The sequence below is a fragment of the Mus caroli genome, unplaced genomic scaffold (genome assembly GCF_978045245.1).
Source record: "Mus caroli unplaced genomic scaffold, Mus_caroli_1 scaffold_11, whole genome shotgun sequence".
In the NCBI taxonomy this organism is placed as follows: Eukaryota; Metazoa; Chordata; class Mammalia; order Rodentia; family Muridae; genus Mus; species Mus caroli.
In genome coordinates this window covers 12,156,472-12,178,752 of record NW_028227266.1, presented here as the reverse complement: position 1 = coordinate 12,178,752, position 22,281 = coordinate 12,156,472, and the positions used below count along the sequence as shown (strand labels likewise).

The following is a 22,281-nucleotide window of genomic DNA, read 5'->3' as shown; positions in this document are numbered from 1 at the left end:
AAAAGAAAACAAAAAAAAACAAAAAACAAAAAACAGGACACAGGATGGGACACTGCTGCCATTCAGGGGGTCTTAGGAAGGCAGTTACATTCCATAGAGCAATCCGACCCAGAGCTCACTAGTATAAATTCTACAACAGTGTTCTGCTAGCTACAGAATTAGAGAAGCCAAACTCCTATATAACCCTGTCCCCTCCACGGTCTAGCTCCTACCCACCTTCGAGAGCTCATGCCCCACCCCGCATGCCCCCACAACTATCTACCTTGCCATCTTGACAGACCTATCCCCCTTCTGTCTAACACACTTGGGAGTCCTCCTCTAAGACCCACCATAAAAGTCACATGACTTTCTACTCTAAAGGTGAGGAAGAGGCCCATCTCTAAGCCCTTAGGGATCCTAGTCATAAACTCAACCGCAGTGCTGCGACACCTGTAGATCTCCTTGTGTGGCATCTCGTGGTCGTTTTTTGCTGTGATTTACCAGTCATATTTCAAATTTAAGATCGTATAACAGCTGTGTTCATTAAAGGCCACCAAAACTACAGCTGGAATTTTACTATTTCTGTTCATTACTTTGAACAGGAAGCCTGTGAAGATGGGGTGTTAGATCAAGAAGCGGGAGGGTGCTTTTCAGAGATGTGCTGGGCATGTGTAAACACTCATCAGAGAACGGTCAAGGTCAAGATATAAAGAGCCACGCTAGGGACAGAGTGTGTTTGGCAGGAGGGCTGCACATGCTAGCTTTGCTTGTCTTCTTCCTCTGGAAGGTGTCTGGCTTTTCTATCACCAGCTTAAAATCATTGATGAGTTCCTGAGTTACAACGCTACTGAACGTTCTTATGCCAAAAATCTGGGGAAGAGGACCACTCGGGGATGGAAAAAGTGTCAGGATGTTATTTCACTATGTACTGCTTGTGAACTTAGGAAGGTTCCATATGAAATCATGATTCACCTGAGTTCCAGGATTGAAGTTCTGGGGTTGTTAGGAACAAGCCACCCCCGATCCTGTCCCAGAACAACAGTGGTCCCATACAATACATCCTTGAGAGTCTGACGGTTATTTTGTTGAATTAGGAAATCAGTCATAGTAGCCTTCAGGCCACACTGTCCTTTTCACAGGGTTAAAGATACAATCCAAGTGCAAGAGGAGGCCGCTGGCAGGCGAAGGAGAGGGGGACAAGGACAATGGATGTATTGTTACTTAATTCTCAGCCCAAAGGGAGGGGCAGAATAGAGAAGGGGTGTCGGGCTGCCAGCTGACAGGTCTTGGCCTTCAGCTAGGCAACCAGGAACCTGTTTGGCTATGGGAAGGTGATAGGTGAGTGTGAGCCAGCTTTGAGGCATCCAGAAATCGAAGGAAGGAAGGGAGAGATGGTGACCTGACGAAGACCTTCTAAGCCTTGGTTTGAAAAGAAAAGCAAGTTAACTACTGTGTGCCTGGCTGAGATGGAGGGGAGAGAGGATCTGTCATAGCCATACTTCCTAACTGCTGAATAGGAAACAGAAAAGCCTACAGGGCCCAAAGGAGTCCCTGGAAATGATCAAGGTGTTCTCATTACTGCCCCCTTTCTCTGGTCCTTTCCTCTGACAGTGACTGGATTGTCCCTGCTGCTGGGCCAGCTCAAGGTGGGGTGCAACCAATGAGACCAAGTCAACTAGGAGCACAGGCTGCCTCTGGGGCAGCCTCAGCATCACAGGTATTAGACCTTTAAGGTTTAGAAAACAAAAACCTATAGGTATCTAACAACAAGAGAAATGGATAGAAAAAACTGATTGATATGGAATGTTTTCAGCCATAAAAGACAAAATTATGTCAATTGCAAGGGGATAGATGCCACCAGAGATAATCATATTAAGCAAATTTATGCTTAAAAAAGTCTGAGAAAAACAAATTTCAGTTTGCTCTCATTTGTCCTTCCTAGATTTCATGGAGATACATAAAGTGACGTGTGTGTGTGTGCATGTGCATATATATATATATATATATATATATATATATATATATATAAAATGAATGACATGAAAGTGAGGTAAAACTGCCAAGGGGAAGAAGGAATGACGGGCAGGAGGGGTCAAAGGGGACAGTGGAGAGATGTGGGGAGGGTCATATACTCACTTATATGAAAAAGCCTCATGTGACAGCAGAGTACACAGTAGAAACACACAATGAAAACTTTTTAAAATTTGTTCTATGCTACAACTGGAAGTACACAGCCTGATACATTCTCAATTACAGCATCACGGGAGGCTGGGTGACTTCTCAATGCAAACACCCCAGTAAAAGAGTGCTGCTATCAGTGATGAGCCGTGCAGCTTTCACCTTCAGGCCCTGTTCAGAGGACTCCTGCTCAGTCCCACCGGCAACTGGTATCAAAAACAGAGGAAGACCTTCGGAGAGAAGAACCGGAAAGGTCAGCCTATTTCAGGAAACAATGGTTCATTGAAACTGCATCCTGCTCTCAAGCTAATCTGCCTCCTTCTGGACCACAACCTGGCCTCGCGCTGTGGCGTCTGTTTTCCAACTTCACCATCAAAGGACAAATCAAATGTTAGTTGACAATCTGCTTTCTAAGTAAAAGTTGATTTTCTTTTTTTAGAAATTCCATTTAGCTGAACAATGCCACATGGCAAATTCAGTGTGCAGCGCCACCTTGATTGACAGGATCATTTGCAATTATTTTAAAAAGGAAAAAGAAAACATCATCAGATGCAGCAGGATCAAGTTGATTAGACACTGTCTTCCAGTTGACGTATGAAGTGTGCCCATGCAGTACTCATATGAAACAATTTTACTTCGAGCGTTTACATAAGCCCCAAGCGGAAAGGACACTTTCAATGCCTACTGGAAGGGATCAGGAGACGGATCAAATCCTGACTGTGGAGGAAAGGTGCCAGGCTGGCAGTGGAGAAACAGCAGGGTACACAGAAGGGCAAAACCCCCTGAGAGGAACCTGAGGTTGGAAAGGGTGGGACCCAGGCGGCCTACAAAGAACTGAGAAACCAGATGATCTCCACACTGACCTGTGGCCTCAGAGCAAGCCTTGAGCTTCTGAACTTGTTTGCTCACTCACAATGAAAGGCTACCATCTGCCTGCCTGTCTCTCAAGACGGCTGCGAGAAGGAAAATGGACATGGACGCCGTGTGCACAGTTAACTGCAAACAAGCAGGTAAGTACTCTAGACCCAAGGGACTGCTGCGCCTGTAGTCACCAAGGAAGGGCTAGGACTCATCTACCAAGGTACAGCGGCCACGAAGATGGCTGGCTGCATCAGAAGCTGCTCTGGGATGAGGAGCAGGAGCATAAACGTTGAGAAAAGGAAACGTCTGGCCAGTTTAAAGTACAATGTTCTCTTAGGGAGACGGTCACGTGCAGCTGTTTAGTGAGTTGCCTAGAAGCTCACATGGACAAGTGTGCCAAGCGGGTGGGCACAGCCAGTGAGTTTAAAACCTCACCTCTGACCCCCGTTCTGTGCACCCTTAATTCAAAACCAGCCCCTGGCAGGCACCCGAGGAAGGTCTTTGATGAGCAAGAAGAGGCCCAGCAGAGAGGGGGCACGTTTGCCATCCCCCCAAGAATGAGTAGAGTTTTTACCTTTTCTTCAAACTCAGGAACCACTGCTTCACTGATGTCAGTCAACTGATTTCCAGTCAGTGTGGCCTGAGTTACTCCTGTTGGGAAATTAGAAGTGAACGTGTAAGAGATGTCTGAAAATGAGCTACCCAGCCTGACTCCCATCCATGCTGAGAAGGCTGACAAGGGCTTCCTTCCCCAAGCAACAGGTGAAGGGCGGCCAGTGTGCTGCCCTATCTGTCGCAGAGACACAGCCCCAGCTGGGGGCCTCCTACCAACACCCCCAGCAGACTGCTGAGTTTGTTCCCTGCATTCCTGAGACTCCTCAGCAACCTTCTGCCAACTTAGACTGGCGTGAGGACATTCCTGTTTCCTGTAACCGACAGTCACTATTGTAAAATAAAAGACCCTGAGCCGGACTGGGAAGGAAGTGGAAACAGAGAGTGAGGAAACAGGAGATTCTGAAATAAAAACATGGAGAAAAGAAAAGAAGGGGGAATGGCACTGTCTCAAGAATATTCAAGGAAAAAGTCCCAGAGTGCAGAGCCAAAAATGGTCCCCAAAACCCCAGAAACATTCAAGATTAGTATGCCCCTCCCCCACTTCAGGGAAGCCAGGCATAATAAGGGTGGGGCCTGTAAACACAAACAGAAGGGTTCCACTGCAAACACAGGTCAGGAGAACCTGAGAAGAGTAACTGAGTAATGGAACCAAACAGACCCCCAACTCAAAGCTAAACCTTAACTTTAATGCACCGCTTTTCCTGCCTTATCAATGTTCTGTTTTAGGAGTAAACATTTGATTTGTCACTAGGGTTCTGGTTTGGCTATGGCTAATTCTGTTTCTGCTGTAGCCTGGTTTACTGATGTGGCCATCCGTCTTTTGGTGGCTCAGACAGAATGGACAGTCTAACGTGAATTCACTGACCTGATGGTAAACAACACTACTTTATATATTTCCCATTTTACTGAATTATACAGAGCCATGCATATACATATGCATGCACATATACACACATACATATACACAGATGTATAAATATATGCACACTTACACACAAATACACACATAAGAACATCCCAGACTTTTGGCCAATTTCTACCACTTGCCATATTTCCCCTTTAGTTGCAGCGCTGGTGAATCAGGAGTCACACTCAATACAAGAGCCCAGACTCCCATGCGTTGTGGAGCAGACTGGTAAGGCTCTGAGATTTAAGATACTGAAGGCAGGATTAGGAAGCAAGACTAGAAAGAAGGCAATGGACTCTTCTGACAGCCACAAACGTCAGATCAAGGCATCCATACTCCACTGGGCAACATAAGAACTGGAGTGACCTCACTGTTCTAAGGCAATGACCACTCAGAAAACACATAGTTTACATTGGCTCCAAAAGGAAGATATGGCCAAAACTGCCAAGTCAGAAGAGTGGGCTGGAAATCTGAATGAAGAGACCCAAATAGCCTTCAGCCTCAGCAGGTCCACTGTCTACTTAAGTTGGCTTACTGGCTACCATGTGCCCAGCTACTGTGTCTGGGGAACAACTCAGTGGCCCACTGATTTCGGGTATTCAGCTTTCATGAGCAGAAGCTGGTGGAGTAGGTGGCAGGGACAACAGCTGGCCTGTAGAGTAAGGAGTAGCTCTGCTGCCTGACGCTCCTTGCCTACTTATCCCAAGCAGCAAAGACTCTGTCCTGCCACTGCTTCTTCCCAGGCCTCAGTTGCCCAAGCCAAAAACCAAAGAGGATGAAAAGACTTACACATGGAACAAATAATGCTCAAACCAGTGCCACCTGCCACCAACCCCGTGTGGCAGTGTAACAAAGCAAGCACAGGGTGGTTAGAAGCCTTCTTGCCACTGGGCTGGCACTTGGTCAGAGGAGTCGTTTTGTTGTCTAGAACACAGACTGGCATATGAGCTTTGAAGCAAACTGCCACCAAATGAGGAGTTTAAAGCAGCAGAGATTGATTCTGAAACCAAGAAGGCAGCGTACACACATTCCCTACAGAGGTTCTTCCTCCGGGCCAGCGCCGATGGACAGAGGCATTCCTTGGCACCTCTGCTCCCTCCCATCTTCTCACTAGTCAGGAGACCTAGTCATCCTGAGTCTGTGAGGTAGCATTTGGGGTGTCCTGACTAAGCCATGATGATTCTACCCCAAGGTCTTCATGTTGGCAAAGACTCCCGCTTGGTTATTACTGAATTCCTTTCAGGCAAGTTATTGGATTTACTGTACCTTCATATTAATCACAACTGGGGAGAATAAGCCCACCCAGTTTCGATGGCCTGAGCAGCACTGTGGCAAATGGGCCTCTGATGAGGGCCCTGGGGTCAGGCTCAGATCCCCACTCTTCCTCCATGACCCAGAAGCCAGGATGAGGGTGGCCCAGGCTACAGTCTGTGATCACTGCAGGAAAGGAGGCAGGAAGCTGGTTCTTGGTTTACATGGCTGCCCTCTCCCCAGTCCTCAGGACCTCACATGGCTTTAGCACAAAGCTAAGTCAACTGGTTCTCTGTTCAAGTACCACCAAGCAGAGTTTTAAATGTCCAAGTCTGAAAACAAGAACAAAACTATAGCCTGCAGTCACCCTGCTGTTAGCGTGTGCTCTCTAAAACACTCACCCTCACAGACTTTATGAAGTCTCTGGAAGCCTTCAGGCTTTGAAGCTCGGAGACATAGCAGAACAGGACTCCATTTCAGAACAGAAGGCCAGTGGTCCCTTTGCAAACTCACACCCAGCCCTAACAGTGGACAACTTCAGAAGAGCCAGCAGTGTCTACACTAATTTAGACTTGGAAGGGCCAGTGTTCCACAGCTGATAGGACCACAGGCTCTCTCAGCTCTCAGCTGCCGACAGGAACTCAGCAGGTGGAAGCCTTCTGGAAGGCCACTCACCACACTGATTAAAAAGCTAAAAAATCACATTCACCGTTTGAAGCCACAATTCCATTTCGCAAATTCTACAGTAGAAAACAGAACTGACACAGAACAAAACTAGACAGTCAAGGACATCCACGGTAGCCTTATGCGTGAGGTAAAAAACAGAAAGACTTCTTGCCAACAAAAGGAAATTGGGTAAATAAATGTGGTTGACTCATGAAAATATTAAGCTATTAAAATAAAAATCATGTTATGCAGAATTTTTAATAAAAAAACTGCAATAACAGCTAATCCTTAATTGAGCTAGGCACTACACTAAGCATGTAAAGTAGTGTAATACAGACACACACACACACACACACACCCTCACCCCATCAAAGGCTAAACCAACTCAGGCATGCAGGTGTTTCAACTTCTCAATCAGAAAACGACTGGCCGAGAACCAAGGTTCTTGCTCAAGGTAATCTGGCATGTGTGAGAGGGCTCTGGGATTTGAGTCTACACAGGCCAGCCTCAGAGCCCTTCTCACAGATCTGAACAACAGCCTATCAATGGCAAGCCCTATCCTGAAAGCTGCGAAGGGAACCTTATGTGAACAAGCCCTCTTGCAGATACTATCAACAACCTTGAGACCAAGCCAGCACAGATTCAGGCCAAGTGGGAGTAAACCTAGTCTGTGTAACTTAGTGAGAACCGTTCTCAATATTAGAAACACAGTTTAAATAAATAAATAAATAAATAAAGAGTCTGGGGATAACAGCTCAGAAAGAGTGCTTGTCTAGCATGCTTGAAGCCTGGGCGTGGGTTCAAATCCCAATACTGCAAATAAAAACAAAAACAAAAAACCCCAGCAATACTCTGAATGAGCCTTGAATGCCACAGCTAGCAGAAGCAAGGAGCCAACAATTAACCCTACAGGCAGCTGAGGGTCAGTCCTGCTTGCATCTTGAATTGGCACTCAGGTCTCTAGCCACTCACGCTGTTAAGAGCCACTCTGGCAGGTGGGAAGACAGACGTTACAGCAGTTATAAGAAACCCATGCAAACCCCTGTAGTGTGCTGCAACCAATGCAGGAGAGAAAACAGAAATCAAAATTTACACACAAGGACCTTAATTATGCATACAAAATACATGCAAATACAACAAAATGTTTTTAGTGATTATCCCTGAATAGAAACTTGTTTAGCACTATGCTTTCTTATACTTTTTCAATTTCTATAATTAGCCTGAGTCATTTTTACAAAGAAAAGAAAGGTTTTTAAATTAGCAATTCATGATATTTCTGCAAATCTAACTCAATCACAAAGACTAAAAATCAAGAGGTCCAAAGTTCCCTATCATCTTAATTCAATCTCAGGCCACCACATGAAAAAATCAGCAGCCAAGGCCTCACCTATAATGTCTCACATGCCAAAAAGACAAATCCAACCTGCTGCCCTGGAGGTTGGCTCAGCCTGGAATGCAGCTGACATCCTTATCTGGATCACAAGAGTGCCAGCAGCAGTATCCAGAGAGGGGCCTACCAGCAAGCCAGAACTTTAGAGGCAGGGTAGCGGAGAACAACAGATCTAGTGTGACTGGCCAGTGTGTGTTGGTGTCTCCAACTCACCCCTCCACTGCTCGGTGTGTTAGTGCCTAGAGGTGTCTAAGTATGTGGGGCCAAGCCAGAACACCAGCAGTCAACTTTACCATCTGGTAAAAAGGAAAGGCCAGGGCTAGAAAGGCTTCTTCCAGGACTCCAATTCAGTTCCCAACACCCATATCAGGTTCACAACTACCTGTGACTCCAGATGCAGGGCTTTTCAAGAGAAAATCCAAGGCCCATGATTATAACCTGAAGAACATCCTAAGGACCCTAAACCTGAGCCATGCCGTCAAAGCAAGTCTCACAGCTTACTTGCACACAACTTGAGATATGCTCCATTCCACATTCCTTCCTCCTCTAAAATTTTACAAAACAAAAAAACACATACATTCATGAACTAAAAACCTGTTTGAGCATTCCCAAATCCTTCCATGCTTAATGCCTGGTGGTATCACAAAAATAAATAAATAAATAAATAAAGTAAAATAAAATAAAGCAAACCCCTGGAACCCTGGGATAGCATGCTAAGTGTTCCATCTGTTCAAACACCAGCTATCCAGCCCTTACCGTAAAGAAGAGAAGGTGGTGGTGGAGGTGGAGCATAAGGAGGAGGAAGACAATGACATCTTTTTTATACAGCCCAGGCCCACTAGCCTGGGCATGGTGCCGCCCACAGTGGGCTGGGCCTTCCTACATCAATCATTAACCAAGCAGTTCTCCACAGACACGCCCATAGTGTAATCTGGTAGGGTTAATTCCTCAACTGAGGTTCTCTCTCTCAGGTTAGCAACTGAGATGAAGCGCCACACAACAAATGATCGTGAGACAGGATGAATGCAGAAGCCTTGAGACCACAATAGCTACAGTTAAGTAAACAATGCTACTCTTCTTACTAAATGTGCTGTGCTGGAAACAGTTACTTCATTAGGAATGTGAATCGGGCTGGAGAGACACCTTGGTGAATAAAACACTTGCCACACAAGCACAAGAACAGGAGTTTCCATCCCAAAAGCCCACATGAAGCTTGGCAGCCATGATCCTGAGATCCCAGCACAGAGAAAGGAAAGACTGGCAAGCCAGCTAGCTAGACTAGCTGGAACTGGTGAGCTGCAGGTTCAGTGAGAGGTTCTGCCTAATGGAGCATGACTGAGGAAAATACCCACCAACTTCAAGCCTTTACGTGCATGCCTCTTCATACATGCACAACACACACACACACATATGTATAACCATGTATAGACACAGGTGTGCAAACATGCATACCACCCATGCACAACTATACAATGGATATCTAGATATTATGAAATTTGCTTGTTGTTATATTTAACTTAATAAATATTCTAATTCATTTCAAATTCTAAGGCATAAGTGTTTCTAGACATGGTTTGTATAAATCAAAGGTATTCAGATGGCTTAATTGGGGAAAAGTCTTTAAAACAGAAGGACTGGCTTGGATCCCAAGAACTCAAGTACAAAGCTGGGTACAGTGGTCATTTGAGTGGCAGATAAGCGGATCCCTGGAAGCCTGTGGGTGGGCCAGCTTGACCAACATGGCCAAGTTTAGGCCAACGACAGACGATCTTAAACTAGAGGTTAGTAGGAACCTGACGACCAATAGCCAAGGTTATCCTCAGACTTGTGCATGCAGGCACTGTCAACACACAGACCCCTGCCCTATATATTCACACACACACACACACACACACTGTTCAGGAAAACCTCATCAATTTTTGAGACTTAGGTAGAGAGTCCTAAAACTAAACACTAGTCGGGTGAAGGTCAGGGAACGGAAGAACAGAGGCCGACCGACACTGGTGGGCACTCACGACTGATCTCCGAGAGGAAATCAACAGAGATGTGCTAACTCTCACAACTGATTTTCCGAGAGGCAAGTAACTGAGGTGCACGAACTCCCACAACTGCCACTGGCAGACCTGCCTCAGAGAAGGAAACAAAAGCACGCTGTACCCCACAGATGTATGATTCTAGGAATAGATCCGACGGGAAGTCAAACTGCAGGGCACCAAAGGCCCGTTATTACACCCTAAAAAATGAAATACAAATTTCTATAAAAGAGCAGAAATGGGGAAATATTAAAGTTTAATGATGGAAGAAATAAGAAAAGCCAGGTCTTGCAAAACAGACTTGTAACCAAATCCTGCAAAGTGAAAGAATTCGTGGCAACAAAATGCAAGGCTGTAAATCTCTCAAAATGCACAAATCAAGATGCATTTCAGGCATGTCTGTGAAACAAAATTACAGGAGCCAGTGGGGAGCAGGAAGGTGGAAAAGAAAGCTCACTGCTGCAATCCCAGCTCTCAAGAGGCAAGCAGTGGGCTCAGCAAGAGCTGGAAACTAGCCTGGGCTTCAGGGAGAGCTGGAGGCTAGCCTGGGCTTCAGGGAGAGCTGGAGGCTAGCCTGGGCTTCAGGGAGAGCTGGAGGCTAGCCTGGGCTTCAGAGTGACACTGCTTCAAAACCAAAGCCAGAAAGAGGATAGGTAGATAGATCATTATGCACATAGACAGAGGCAGACAGACAGACCTAACCAAAGGAGACAAATGGGAAGGACAGACAGTGAGGAGAGGACACTGGCCTCTGTGGCAGAGCTTGACTGTGGGCTGCAGCCAGTCTCCACATACTGCACCCCACTTTTGGAGAAGGGAAAGGAGGAACAGAGAGGGAACATTTCAGAGTGAAGGATTGCTCAACAGAGCCAGGTCTAGCTGACCACCTGAGCAAGAATGTCCCCTGGGAAATATCTGCTATTCCAACCTAGAGTGCATAGGACAAACTCTGAGGCAGCCCACACAGCTCTCTGCTAACTCTCAAAGGCTCCTGATGGACCACAATGGCAACTTGTTCAAGCTTACTGGGCCTCAGTTTCCTCTTCTTACAATGAGGGATCCATCACCTCTCCTAGGAGGGTGGGCGGAGATGCCATAGCAGGGTGGCACTGTGAGCCTAGTCTGGCACAGGGAAGCAAGCCTGAGATTATCCCTGCAGCCTCTACTTCAGGGCCAAAGCAGAATCCAGGGTTTTCCAGTCAACACCTATTGTAGGCCAGAGGGCTCCCAAGGCCAGCTGTCAAGGTTTCAAAACTCACTAAAATCTTAGATACAGAAAAGGAATTTGAATGGGTTTGGCCAGGATCATACATGCCCAGTTGACGAGAGCTGCCTTGACCAAGGCTGGAGTCTACGTGGCCTTTCTGGTTCCTGGCAGCCTGCATCACAAAGGCACTCTGTCCAGCAAGAGACCCAAGACAGGAAAGGTTAAAGAAACAACTGGCTTCCTGGACAACAGGATGGCTAATGCCAGACACCAATTCATACCTCATTCACTCCCATGTCAGGATCACCTAGATGTGAGCTGACAGCTATTACTACCCACTGGCTTATGGAGCAGACGGCTGCTCAACTGCTCACACTTGTTCTAGTGTGTGTGTGTGTGTGTGTGTGTGTGTGTGTGTACACTCAAGTGTCCATGAGTGTGCACGTGTGTATATGTGTATGTGTACATACATGTGTATGGAGAGGCCAGGGGTGAATCTCCGGTGTCTTCTTCAGTCAGTCTACACCTTGTTTTCTGATACATGGTCTCCTATGTCTTACCCAGAGCATACCACAGCAATCTGCCTTTTTTATGTTGGTACTAGAATTCAAACTCAAGTCCTCATGACCACATAGCAAATACTTTACCAACTGGGCCACCTCTCCAGATCTGAACTGCTCTCTTGATCTAAGGTCTAAGACTTTCCCAGACCCCAGCAAAGTGGAAAGCATGCCCAATGAATGTGGATCAGAACCTCAGCATCCAGTTGCGGTAGATGTTGAGAGGCCTGTAAACAAATGAGTAAAACCCAAAAAGACTTTGACTGCATCAACAAGATAAAGACAGCCAACTAAATGGACCCTGGAGAAGCCAGGCAGGAAGATGATTAAAGACTGTTTTGACAGAAATGATCAATTTGACTTCTCCCTCTTCTTCCTGCTGCTTCAGCTCTGTATTACTTCTTGTATTTCCTTGGCATGCTTTTGTCCCAGTGCCTTCAGACAGACAGTAAGTAAACAAGAAACTTTCTTTATGGCTGTTTTAAGCCAACTTGCAATAGTGGAAAGTCACAAAGAGGGCCAAGTCTGGGGTCAACAGTACAGATGCAAAGGCAAGGTCTTTCAAATCGCGGTTTATCTAGGTGCTAAAAACCAGTGGGTAAGAAAGACAGTCAGCAGAGAGGATCTAGGAAGCAGGTAGAGACCAGAGGCACCGGGCCTTGTCACTACAGACTGCATACTCTTTGACGTGCATGGGCTCTTTAGAGATTCCCTGAAGAAAGGCACTGCTCAATCTGTACTTTTCAAAAGCCAGGGGTGAGTAGGAGCAGCAGAGCCCACAGGTCTTGGGGAGCGCTAGTGAGGGACAGGGAACGGAAAGACCCTCTCAAGTGACTGCAGTAGTGAGGGGACCATTGGTTGGTGATCCAAGAAGGGGCAGGTTAAGCCTGTGAGATCAGAGGAAGACAGTACTTTCCCCCCACACCACTGTCACCTGCACAGCGAGGCATCCAGCAGCAAGTGGCTAACTCTCACAAAAACTAATTGATTTTGTCCGAAATATCACATTCAGATGCACAGTTTCTACAGTCACATCCTGATGTTGCTCCTGAAGCCACCATTTTTACAGCAGAGGTTACAACTGTCAAGCACTGCCTCACAGCTAAGGACCTATGTCAGTTTCTGTCATCCTCAGCCACATCCACTGTGCTGGTGACACAGTGACACTCAGAACAATGCAGTTGAGTAAGCAGTCTTGCCAGCACTGAACCCACTTAACTTCAAAGCCAAATCCACATGCAATTATTCTAAAATCTTAGCACCATTATCCTTGTTACAGAGACATGGTGAACACCCTGTCTGACTTAGAGATGGCATTCTCTGCTCCCCGGGACATAATTAACTCAGAAAAAGCCCTCTTTAGGCTCACAAAAGGCCATAATTTATTAAGACCCACTCATTCACTTCCTACAAATACATAGGTCAGGTCAAGCAACTCCAGGATTACAACTTGAAAGATTTACTGTGCTCACAGCACAATTTGTTTAGAAAATTAATGATATTCAGGACAGTGGATTCATTAGTGCCAGGCAGTTAATAAAACAATCGTGGAAGTTGAATGCCCCCTCATCTCCTGTTATTGTCACTATGAGAAAGGCAAGCCCAGGGAGTCATTAAAGGTCACAGTGTTTACTGTCTACAACTCTTGTGTGTAAGCCACAGAGGAAAAAATTCTGATCAGCTGGGGCAAAGAAAGGACTTAGCTAAGAGAGAAGAAACAGCAAAACCTGTATGCTCCCTGATAAACCTTGCTCCCCACGGAAGTCTTCCTTCGCCAGATCCAGCAGGTGGACACTAACCATAAAGCACTGATGGTAATCAATCAACCTTCCACAAGACAGCAGCTGAGATGTTTGGCAAAAACAAGATGAGAAAAGAGAGGTTCAGCGGACTCAGCTGCAAACTAGACAGCCCACACCACTAGTGTGGACAAACCAAAGCGAAACTATGGTTTTTCCCAATAAAAGTAGACTCCACTCTCCCACCTTTATCACCCTCCCCTCACCCATGGACCAAGGGAACCTTCCTTAGGCCTTAATAAAGCTGCAGTAGTGATGGTACTATGAGAAGGAGACAGTAGGGGGAGGGGAGGGGCAGATATGGGTGAGTGCATCTGTGCGCGTGTGAGTGTATGCGTATGTGTGTGTTCATGTGCATGTGTATAGGGGTGCCTGCGTGTCTGTGTGTGTGTGTGCGCGCACGCGAACATGCGCACACATGTGTATATAGGTGAGGGGATGGGTGTGTGTATCTGCCTGTCTAACTGTAGTGGGCAGGCTGTAAGAGCTGAGCTCCTTGGGAAGAGAGACCAAGCAAGGCACTTGGCCTGTCCTCTTCCTTTCTTGGGTTCCCCCTCCTTTTTTAACTCTAGAACCAGGCCAACCTTAATCTCTGAATCCTCCTGCCTTGGTCTCCCAAGTGACAGGGAAACAGATATGCGTCTCCATGCCTGATCCCTTAACTGATACCCGTCTGGCTTTTCGTTTGACTTCAACACTCTGAAGAACCGGCTGTGCCAGGAACAGTGTCTTATAGATGGTCCTCCACAGATGTCACATGACTAAGGAGACTTCTAGAAGTCTAGAAAGCGAGGTACTTTCTACCCTTTTTTCCAAGGACTAAGCTAAACCCTGGTGGGTGGCTAATGCCTACCCTAGGCCTCTAGCATTTGCTTCTCTCCAGATAGAGCCTGTTCTCTCCTCGTAGCCGCAGATGAAGAAGATGGCCGTCGGGTAAGCACTTGCAGCATGCCCAACACTGCCCATCCACTCTCTCCTGACCGTCCTAATGGGACACACTAATTTTAGGCCTTCCGTAAACTTGCCGAGAAGACAAAGAGCACTCCCTAGACTAATCTGCCTATGATACACAGGGGCAAGTCAGGACCCAGCCTGCTAACCAACTCCACACTTCCTTCCTGCAGCCAGAGGGAAGAGCCTCACCCCAGAGCAATCCTTGTGAGGCCACTGGAAAGTCGCACCTCCATGAACACACATAGAGCTATCGGAAATTTTCCAACTGGGGCAAGACAAGAACCCTATTTACTGCTAGTAGGACTGTAACCCAGTACAGCCATTATGGGGAAAGTTGGAGTCTCAGTTACTGCTCCGTTGCTGTGAAGAGACACCATGGCCAAGGCAACTTACAAAAGGAAGCATTTAATTGGGGGCTCGATTACAATTTCAGAGAGTCAGTCCATCATGATCATCATGGTGGGAGCAGGGCAGCAGGCAGGCATGTGCTGGAGCAGGAGCTGAGACTGTACATTCTGATCCGAAGACAGAGAGAGGATGAGACTGGGCCGGGCCTGGTCTTTTGAAACCTCAAAGCAGTGACACACCGCCTCCAAGGAGAACACACACCCCAACAATGCCACACCTTCTAATCCTTCCCCAAGAGTTCCACTAACTGGGGACCAAGAAATCAAACAAATGAGGATATGAGGGCCATTCTCATTTAAACCTCCACAGGATGCTTCTGAAAAATTAGAAATAGAACTACTACAGGAACCACAAAGCAGGCTCTGGGACATTTCAATCAAGGAAAACCAGCAAGGGACAGCACAGCCTACAGACAAGGACAGCGTCTGTGGTTGGGCTGTATTCATTCTTCACATTCTTGTTCTTGGTAAAACCACATTTACCTGTGGAATAATATGAACCCCAAATATTGATCAAGATTCATCTTCAGTCTTTAAAGCTGCATCTGCCACATCTCGTCAGAGGTCACGCCAGAAGCAGCAACAGCAGATTAAGTAAGACAGGGTCAAAAGGAGGCCGCGGAAAGACAAGTAAGACTGGGAACCCAGGGGAGCACACTCACCCCTGCATCCTCCATCCTCAGCAGGTTTCACAAGGGTTGTGGTCACCATGATCATAAAGCTGACAGCATGGTGGGAACACAGGGATGGTAGGTACCAAAAGAGCACGCAGTGCGCCTTTAAACTAAAAACAACATGGTCAAGTGACTTCAAAAGTCAAGACTGACATTTCTGATATAAGCAAGAAACTAACATGGCAGGGACAGCTGGCCAATCAGGTAGCAGGCAGGGGAGTTGGCAGGATCCACCATGCAGGTGTTCAGTGAGGCAGTAAGCGAAATGAAAACAACTCAATTAATTCATTGTGCATTCCTGTCCAGCAGAGCCAGGAGATAAGCCTGAAATACCGACGGCAGGCCAGAGACTCACTCAGCAAGCGTTGGGGCTGACAAAGAAGCACATGTAAAGGATAAGATTACACAAGACTGACTCTGCAAGCTCTTTCCAACTGGAGGCCAGGCGCCCGCAACCAAAGAAGAGAGCAAGAGACTGCAGATCACAAAGTCCTAACCAGGGGCTCCTCCAAGGAAGCACAGCGGGAAAGAGGCAAGATGTAAAAGGCAACAGCCAGGCAACAGGATGACCCTCATGTGTAACGTCCCCTAGGTGTGACACTCCACCAAGCTGAGACTTGACACAAACACACCAGGCAAGTCAAGCATCGGACATGCTAGCAAAAAGCAGACACAAGGGGTGTCTCCCTCCACACAGCCAGGAGAAGAGAAAGACACAGTGGGTTTAAATTGAGGCAAGAAAAAAGAAGGGTGATGGGGCTAACATGTGGCAGAGAAGATACATGTCCTTTCTAGAGAGGGGGACCCCCACAGTGCTGCAGGTGGCACCAAGCCACTCACCCTCAACGCAAGCAAGTCACTGGCAGTGAAAAGCAGGCACCCATAGCAGATGGACAATACCTTTGTTTCATAGAAAAGGTGCTAAAAGGGGTATATAAACGGAAGACATGACCACTCCATGTCATGTTGGGGGGGGAGGTTAAACAGCCAGAGGCATCTGGAAGAGTCCAGAGCAGGAAGAAAGAGCAGCAGACTGAACATGGCCAGCAGACGGGGCCTGGCCAGGAGAGAAGCAGGAGCAGAGGAGATGGGTAGGACACAGATGAAGACAAAGGAGCAGGAGGGCGCACAGCCAGACTAGCCGTGCTCTAAGGAGAATGAGGAGCTGGGGAGGGAAGCACACGAGCTAGACAACTGCAGGGATGAGAGGTTAGAAGAGGTGAGAAGAGCCAGGATGTCAGCGAGGACTTTTAAGGGAGCCTATGGCATCACGCCTTTGGTACGCTAATACTCATCACCTCCACACAGACAGACACTTGTCCCTTCTGACAATGATAAGGGAAATGGTTATTGGTAGAGGGGAACCCTCTTTACAAGTTCCGGAGCAATGCTGGCTTTTATCAAACACCACAATCTGGGGAGATGGAGTTCGCTTTGGACCTGACAGGGCACTGACTGGGGAGATGGCTCAGTGGTTAAATCTCTTGCCATCAAATAGGACCAGCGTTAGGATCCCCAGAGCCCATGTAAATGCTAGGTGGGTGTGGTATTGTACAAGCTGGCCAGCAAGACCAGCCCATCAGAGGGACCTGCCTGCCTCAATGAATAAGGTTCAAGATGATCAAGAATGACTGCCAACATCAATCTCAGGCTTCCATATTTATGAACACTCATATGCACACACACACACACACACACACAAATGGGAAAAGAAAAGACAGTAAGGTACTCACCCAATCATGGAAGGTAGTTCAGTGTCTTAGACTGGCTGAAAGTTTACAAGCTTAACCACTAAGCTTGACTGTAGGGATACTATGTTGCTTCCCAGCATAAGTAAGAGATATTACTTCAAGTAAACTTCAAGGGAGAAACTGTCTATTGCTGGCTAATTCTTAGCAATGTACCACTGGGACCTCCTCAAGCACACACACACACACACACACACACACACACAGCACTTACAGAGACAGAGAACAAAGGCAGAAACCCAGCACATAGTCCTTCGACAGGCCCCATGAGAGTGTATGTGGGTGGTCAGCCTTGGCTTGGTGTACCACAGGGCTGTTAAGGCACAGAGAATGATCTCAGAACCCTGTGTTTGCCAGCCCCCAGATAGTCCACTAAAACTATCATTGGGCTGGATACAAAGCCCCCAGATTCCCCCTGCAACTGTATCATTGTTTTAGAAAATAAAAGGCAGCAGCTGTCCCAAGCAGCTTCACTGGGCTGAATTCCAGCCCAGCCCCACTTCCCATCTACGCCTGATGTTCTGTGTTCTCTAAAGTGTAAAACCAGGACATTTTCTTACCACACACCTGCTCTACTGCAACAGCCTTCCCTTCCCTGGTCACCATCAAACCACAGGTTAAGCTTCAAGTTCAGTTCCAGAGGTCTGGAAGGGCCTCCTACAGGGAGGGGCATGGCTGCAGCTGCACTCTGAAACCCAGAGTGCCTCACACCATTTGTCTTAATACTAAACGCAAAACCAAGGGCAGCAGGTGGTGCGTATGGATGCTCGGCACTGTGCCAAAGGCTTCTGGCTTGAGTCGTCTCATTTCATCTCCAGTATCTCTGGGGTAGGCCTCATTTTCAGACCCAGCTTCAAGATGGAGAGGTTATCCAAAGTCACGTAAGAATTCATACCCAGATTTATTCAAGCTACACAGCCCAAGCTTTTAACGGTCACACACTCAACATTGTAGCAGACTGCCCTCTGAGGCATCAATAAATAAATGGGTCAATAAAACAAACTCACAGAAGACAGATCCCCCCAGTGGAGCATCATGTGGAAGGACCAGAGTGCAGGGGGATCAGGAAGCAAAATGCCCCGGGGAGGGGGGAAACACAGAGGGCCTAAAGAAGTGATCTGAGGGAAAGATGAATGGGTCCTCACAAAACCAGGTGTGCTCTGTGGCAACGTGAGTGTGGTGTGACTCCCCCATCTCCTCTGTGACATCTGTACAATCTTCCCTGGTTGGAGGATACAAGGAGAGTTCAAATAATCCACCTTCTTGCATGTGCTGTGCCCTATCTGAAGTCCAAATCGACATATTTGAGGTGGTAGTTCCAGCTCCCATTTTTCTGCTTTCTTTATTCATAAAGCTAAGGCAAGACCCCATCCCCCTTGTAGAAACACCATTCTGCAAACTGACCTGAACATTTCTCTGGCTGTTCTTTCACCTGTAATGAGTTCTTCCAGACAGACCCACGCATCAGCTGGCCAGCTGCTGGGCACAGGTGGGTAACAGACATTTCAGAGTCAAAGGAGGGACTGTCTTATACTGAGACATACAGCCCTTCATCCTATTGCAATCCTCTCGACAGAACACTAAGCTTGCAGACAGTCTCCTTCACAATGAATTAAGACTCCTCCACCACCACCATGCCAACAAGACCCAGCCGCCTCTGTGGAAGAATCCGTGTGACTCTCAGCTTGTGAGCATGACCAGGACCTGAGGCCTCTCTGCCCTCTGGATTGTGAGTTTCTTGAATTAAGGAGAGTAACCTTGCAAGACCACACAGCAAATATACACAGTCCTGGAGCCTCAGAGACTAAACACTGTGGGTTGGTTTCTTGGCTTCCTGTACTTGTCTACACTAACACTTATGAACAACAAAGAAGAAAGGAAGGTGAGTGGGCTGGGGGAAGTTCTCACTAGACGGTAGGAAATGTAAGAATAAATCTACTAGCTGTGTGGGAGGAGTTGGAAAGGAGACCAGAGAGCTTTTAAAGTGATCTCATGATTATTACTTAGTAATTGACAGTGTCCAAAGTGTGGGTGACCGCATGCATGTTTAAAAGACTATTTCTAAAATGCTGTTTTGCCTGGCATGTAATCAGGTCTATAATCCTAGCACTCAGGAGACTGAGACAGGTGGATCATCCTGAGTTCAAGGCAACCCGGGCTACGAAGTAAGAACCTGTGCCAAAGAATAAATAAACTGAAGCCAGCAAGATGGCTCAGCAATGGCTCCACTTCTGGAGGGCCTGGGTTTGAATCCTAGCACGCACTGGTGGCTTAGTCTATAACCCAGTTCCAGGGGATCTGAAGCCCTTTCCTGGCTTCTGCACATAACAGTATGTACACGTGATATCCATACATGACATACATACACATGACAGACAGCCATGCAGGCAAAACACCCATACACATAAAATAAAAAGTCATTTATCTATTTCTGCCTTGTCCCTTCATCCAACCATGTGAATCCCATAGTTTCCTATCATCCTATGGCTGGTTCTGAAGTCAGGGTTCCCTACAGATATCTCCCAGCAAAAGTCTGCAGTAGTAGATTACTCCCACCCTCCTTAGGGAAAGGAGAGGGTCTCAGGCCTCAGGTAGGATAACCCATTAGTTCAGTCCTATGATTCATGTACACAGTCTCATTTGTATCTAACCATTGCTTCTTGTGCATGTTATTATTAGAAATTTTTAGGGTATGGATACAGCAAAAGTATGTAGCCAGCCCCTGTTCACAAAGCCAGGAAATGCTGTGGCAGGCAGGAGGGGCGCTGCTCCTGATGGAGACTCCTGCTGGTACCCACAAACCCCAGGCAGCTTCTCAAAGACAATACAAGTTGCTTTAAAACAGACATCTCTTCAGTTTTGTTTTTTAGGAAAAACTTAGGAGAAACCTTTTTAAATGGCTGTTACTTTGCTTCTCTTTCAAGTTAGTAGTAGCTGCTCATAGCTGACTTGCTGTGTGCTGAACCTAAAAACTCTTTTAGAAGAAACCACAGCATAAAAAAAGCAGGCCATTTAAGTTCTGAGTTACCAAGAAATGCATCTGTAAACTAGGAACAGGTGACAGTGGCTCTGAGGCATGCTGGCCACACCAATACCTGGGGCAGACTGCCAATCAACCCAGAGCACAGTCAACAGGGAACTGCCATGTTCCTTTCAGGACTCTGCCACCAGCTGTGGGGACAAAACGAGAGAGGAAGATTAAGCGTACAACCACCTCCAAATTCAGACTTGTTCCTCGCACCTGCAAGAAGGCTGAAGAGACTGGAGGGGGAACAGCCTTCTTGAACAGCTGGAGCACACACTGGGCTAGTGGGAAGCAATGATGTCATCACCATCTGAACAGTGTAGGGTCTTAACCCTCACCACTGCACTCAGGGGCCTCAGGGAAGGGCACCAGGAAAAATACCAAAGCAAGAGAAAAGTCAACGAATCGTGACAGAGAGGACCTCCTGTGCCCTGTCAGCAGGTCCCCAGTACTCAGAGCCACCCTTCTTTCAAGGAAGGTCAAAACAGGCCACAAAGCCTCAGCCACGTACTCATGCTACACAGGATACCGTCTTCCAAGCTCAAAACGGTTACACACAAAAAAAGGCTAGACTCTGACTAGCAGGCTGTGTGGGTGTCCTTGGCTCCACTGTCTGCACACAGGAATGTGAGCGAGTGACTGCTCCACTTTGATCCGCAGTCATTCCTCCATGGAAAAGAGAAAGCAAAACCCTCGCCTTCCAAGGTGGCTGGGAAGCCACAGGAAAAGCTCAGCACAGAGCAAATCAACAACAAACAGCCACAGCTACTGATTTGGCAAAGCCAGTCCCTCCAAAAATAAACTTGATTTCTCCAGAGCGGATCTGACACGGTTACTGCATGAGGAAATCCATGAGGCTAATGAATTCCCAGAAAACTCAGGAAAGTAGAGGAGGAAGACCCCACCCAGCACCCCACTTCCTGAAGGGTTCCAAGGTCTCTCGCCGTGGCTCCTCAGAAGGCCTGAGGGTCACAGTGTCTCCTACTCCAGCATCTTCACACTCTATAAATACACCCTGAGACCAAGCAGAATGCTTGGCCAGTCACCTGGGCCAATGAGGGCAGCTGGATTTTCTCTGGAAATTCAACATCCATGGAGCATAGCCACACTCAGGTCAAAGCAGGTATCCATGACCTACTTAGTCTTCCAGTAGCAAAGCAGTCTCAAAACAGAAACCAGTGGACAGACAGTGAGATGAGGTGACTTCAGCAGAGCTCGTGCAGAGACTGTCCCCTGTGTCACATAAAGCATATAGCAGAGATGACTCAAAAGTCAACACAAGGTGCTGAGACAGGCACTCAGCTACAAACTGCTGAAGCAGAGAGTTGCTGAGGAGCAGAGGGCAGAGGCTGTCAATTCCTCATGTCCTTTGACCCCCAGCAAACATGTCATGGATGCTGACCAAGGGTCATCGTTCTTCTGCAGTGCCTGCTCATGCTCTGACGCTCCCCTCTCCTAACTAGGATTTCACTCACAAAACCAGGGCTGCTATGAGAGCTATCCTAGCCTCTCTCTGGTTGGTCCTCAGTGTCCTGCACACAGAGAGTCTACCAAGGTGAACACACAGACCCACGGGGGTTGGAGGGAGAGAGAGGGCGAGGGGAGGGAGAGAGGGAGGAGGAGAGGAAGGAGAGGGAGAGAGGGAGGGGGGAGGGGAGAGAGAGGGGAGGGGGGTTGAGTGCAACAGAGCTCAGCTCCCAGACACTCCCTCAAAGGGGGTTAGAGAACAAAGCAAGATTGGGCTTGAAACAAGACAGATAGCCACAATAAGATACTATATACTAGTACTGTCAAGCATAAAAGGCTGCAAGGGGCTCTAAATGACAATTCAAGTCAACAGAGGAAGGTGAGTCTTGCAGAGTGGGTCTGAGGAACTCGCCAAGGTAAACAGCAGTAAACCCCAGAGCATTTAGCACAAGGTATACAATGCAGGGTACACATTTAGCACAAGGTGTACAATGCAGGGTACACAGAGGAATACTCCACCCCTCCAGCTAAGCAAGGGTAGAAGGAGCCTGCCAGAAGCA

General features: G+C 47.3%; 1 protein-coding gene across 12 annotated transcripts in view; it reads right to left on the bottom strand.

Moving 5' to 3' along the window:
• Positions 1-22,281, bottom strand: part of Smco4 (single-pass membrane protein with coiled-coil domains 4) — a 52,372-nt gene that overhangs the window by 16,391 nt on the left and 13,700 nt on the right. For 6 of the 12 annotated variants that reach the window (XM_085844418.1, XM_021172414.3, XM_085844419.1 and 3 more), the window contains exon 2: positions 3,593-3,669. Coding sequence is in view for 3 of the 12 variants with exons in the window: in XM_085844423.1 (XP_085700549.1) it covers positions 2,370-2,387; positions 3,593-3,669; positions 15,470-15,591 (217 nt within the window). In the remaining 9 variants the exon portion in view is untranslated. Of the gene's footprint in view, positions 1-2,076; positions 2,388-3,592; positions 3,670-8,603; positions 9,118-15,469; positions 15,592-21,300; positions 21,605-22,281 lie in introns of those variants that run through there. The other 6 variants (XM_085844423.1, XM_085844417.1, XM_085844421.1 and 3 more) reach the window with 6 other exon arrangements.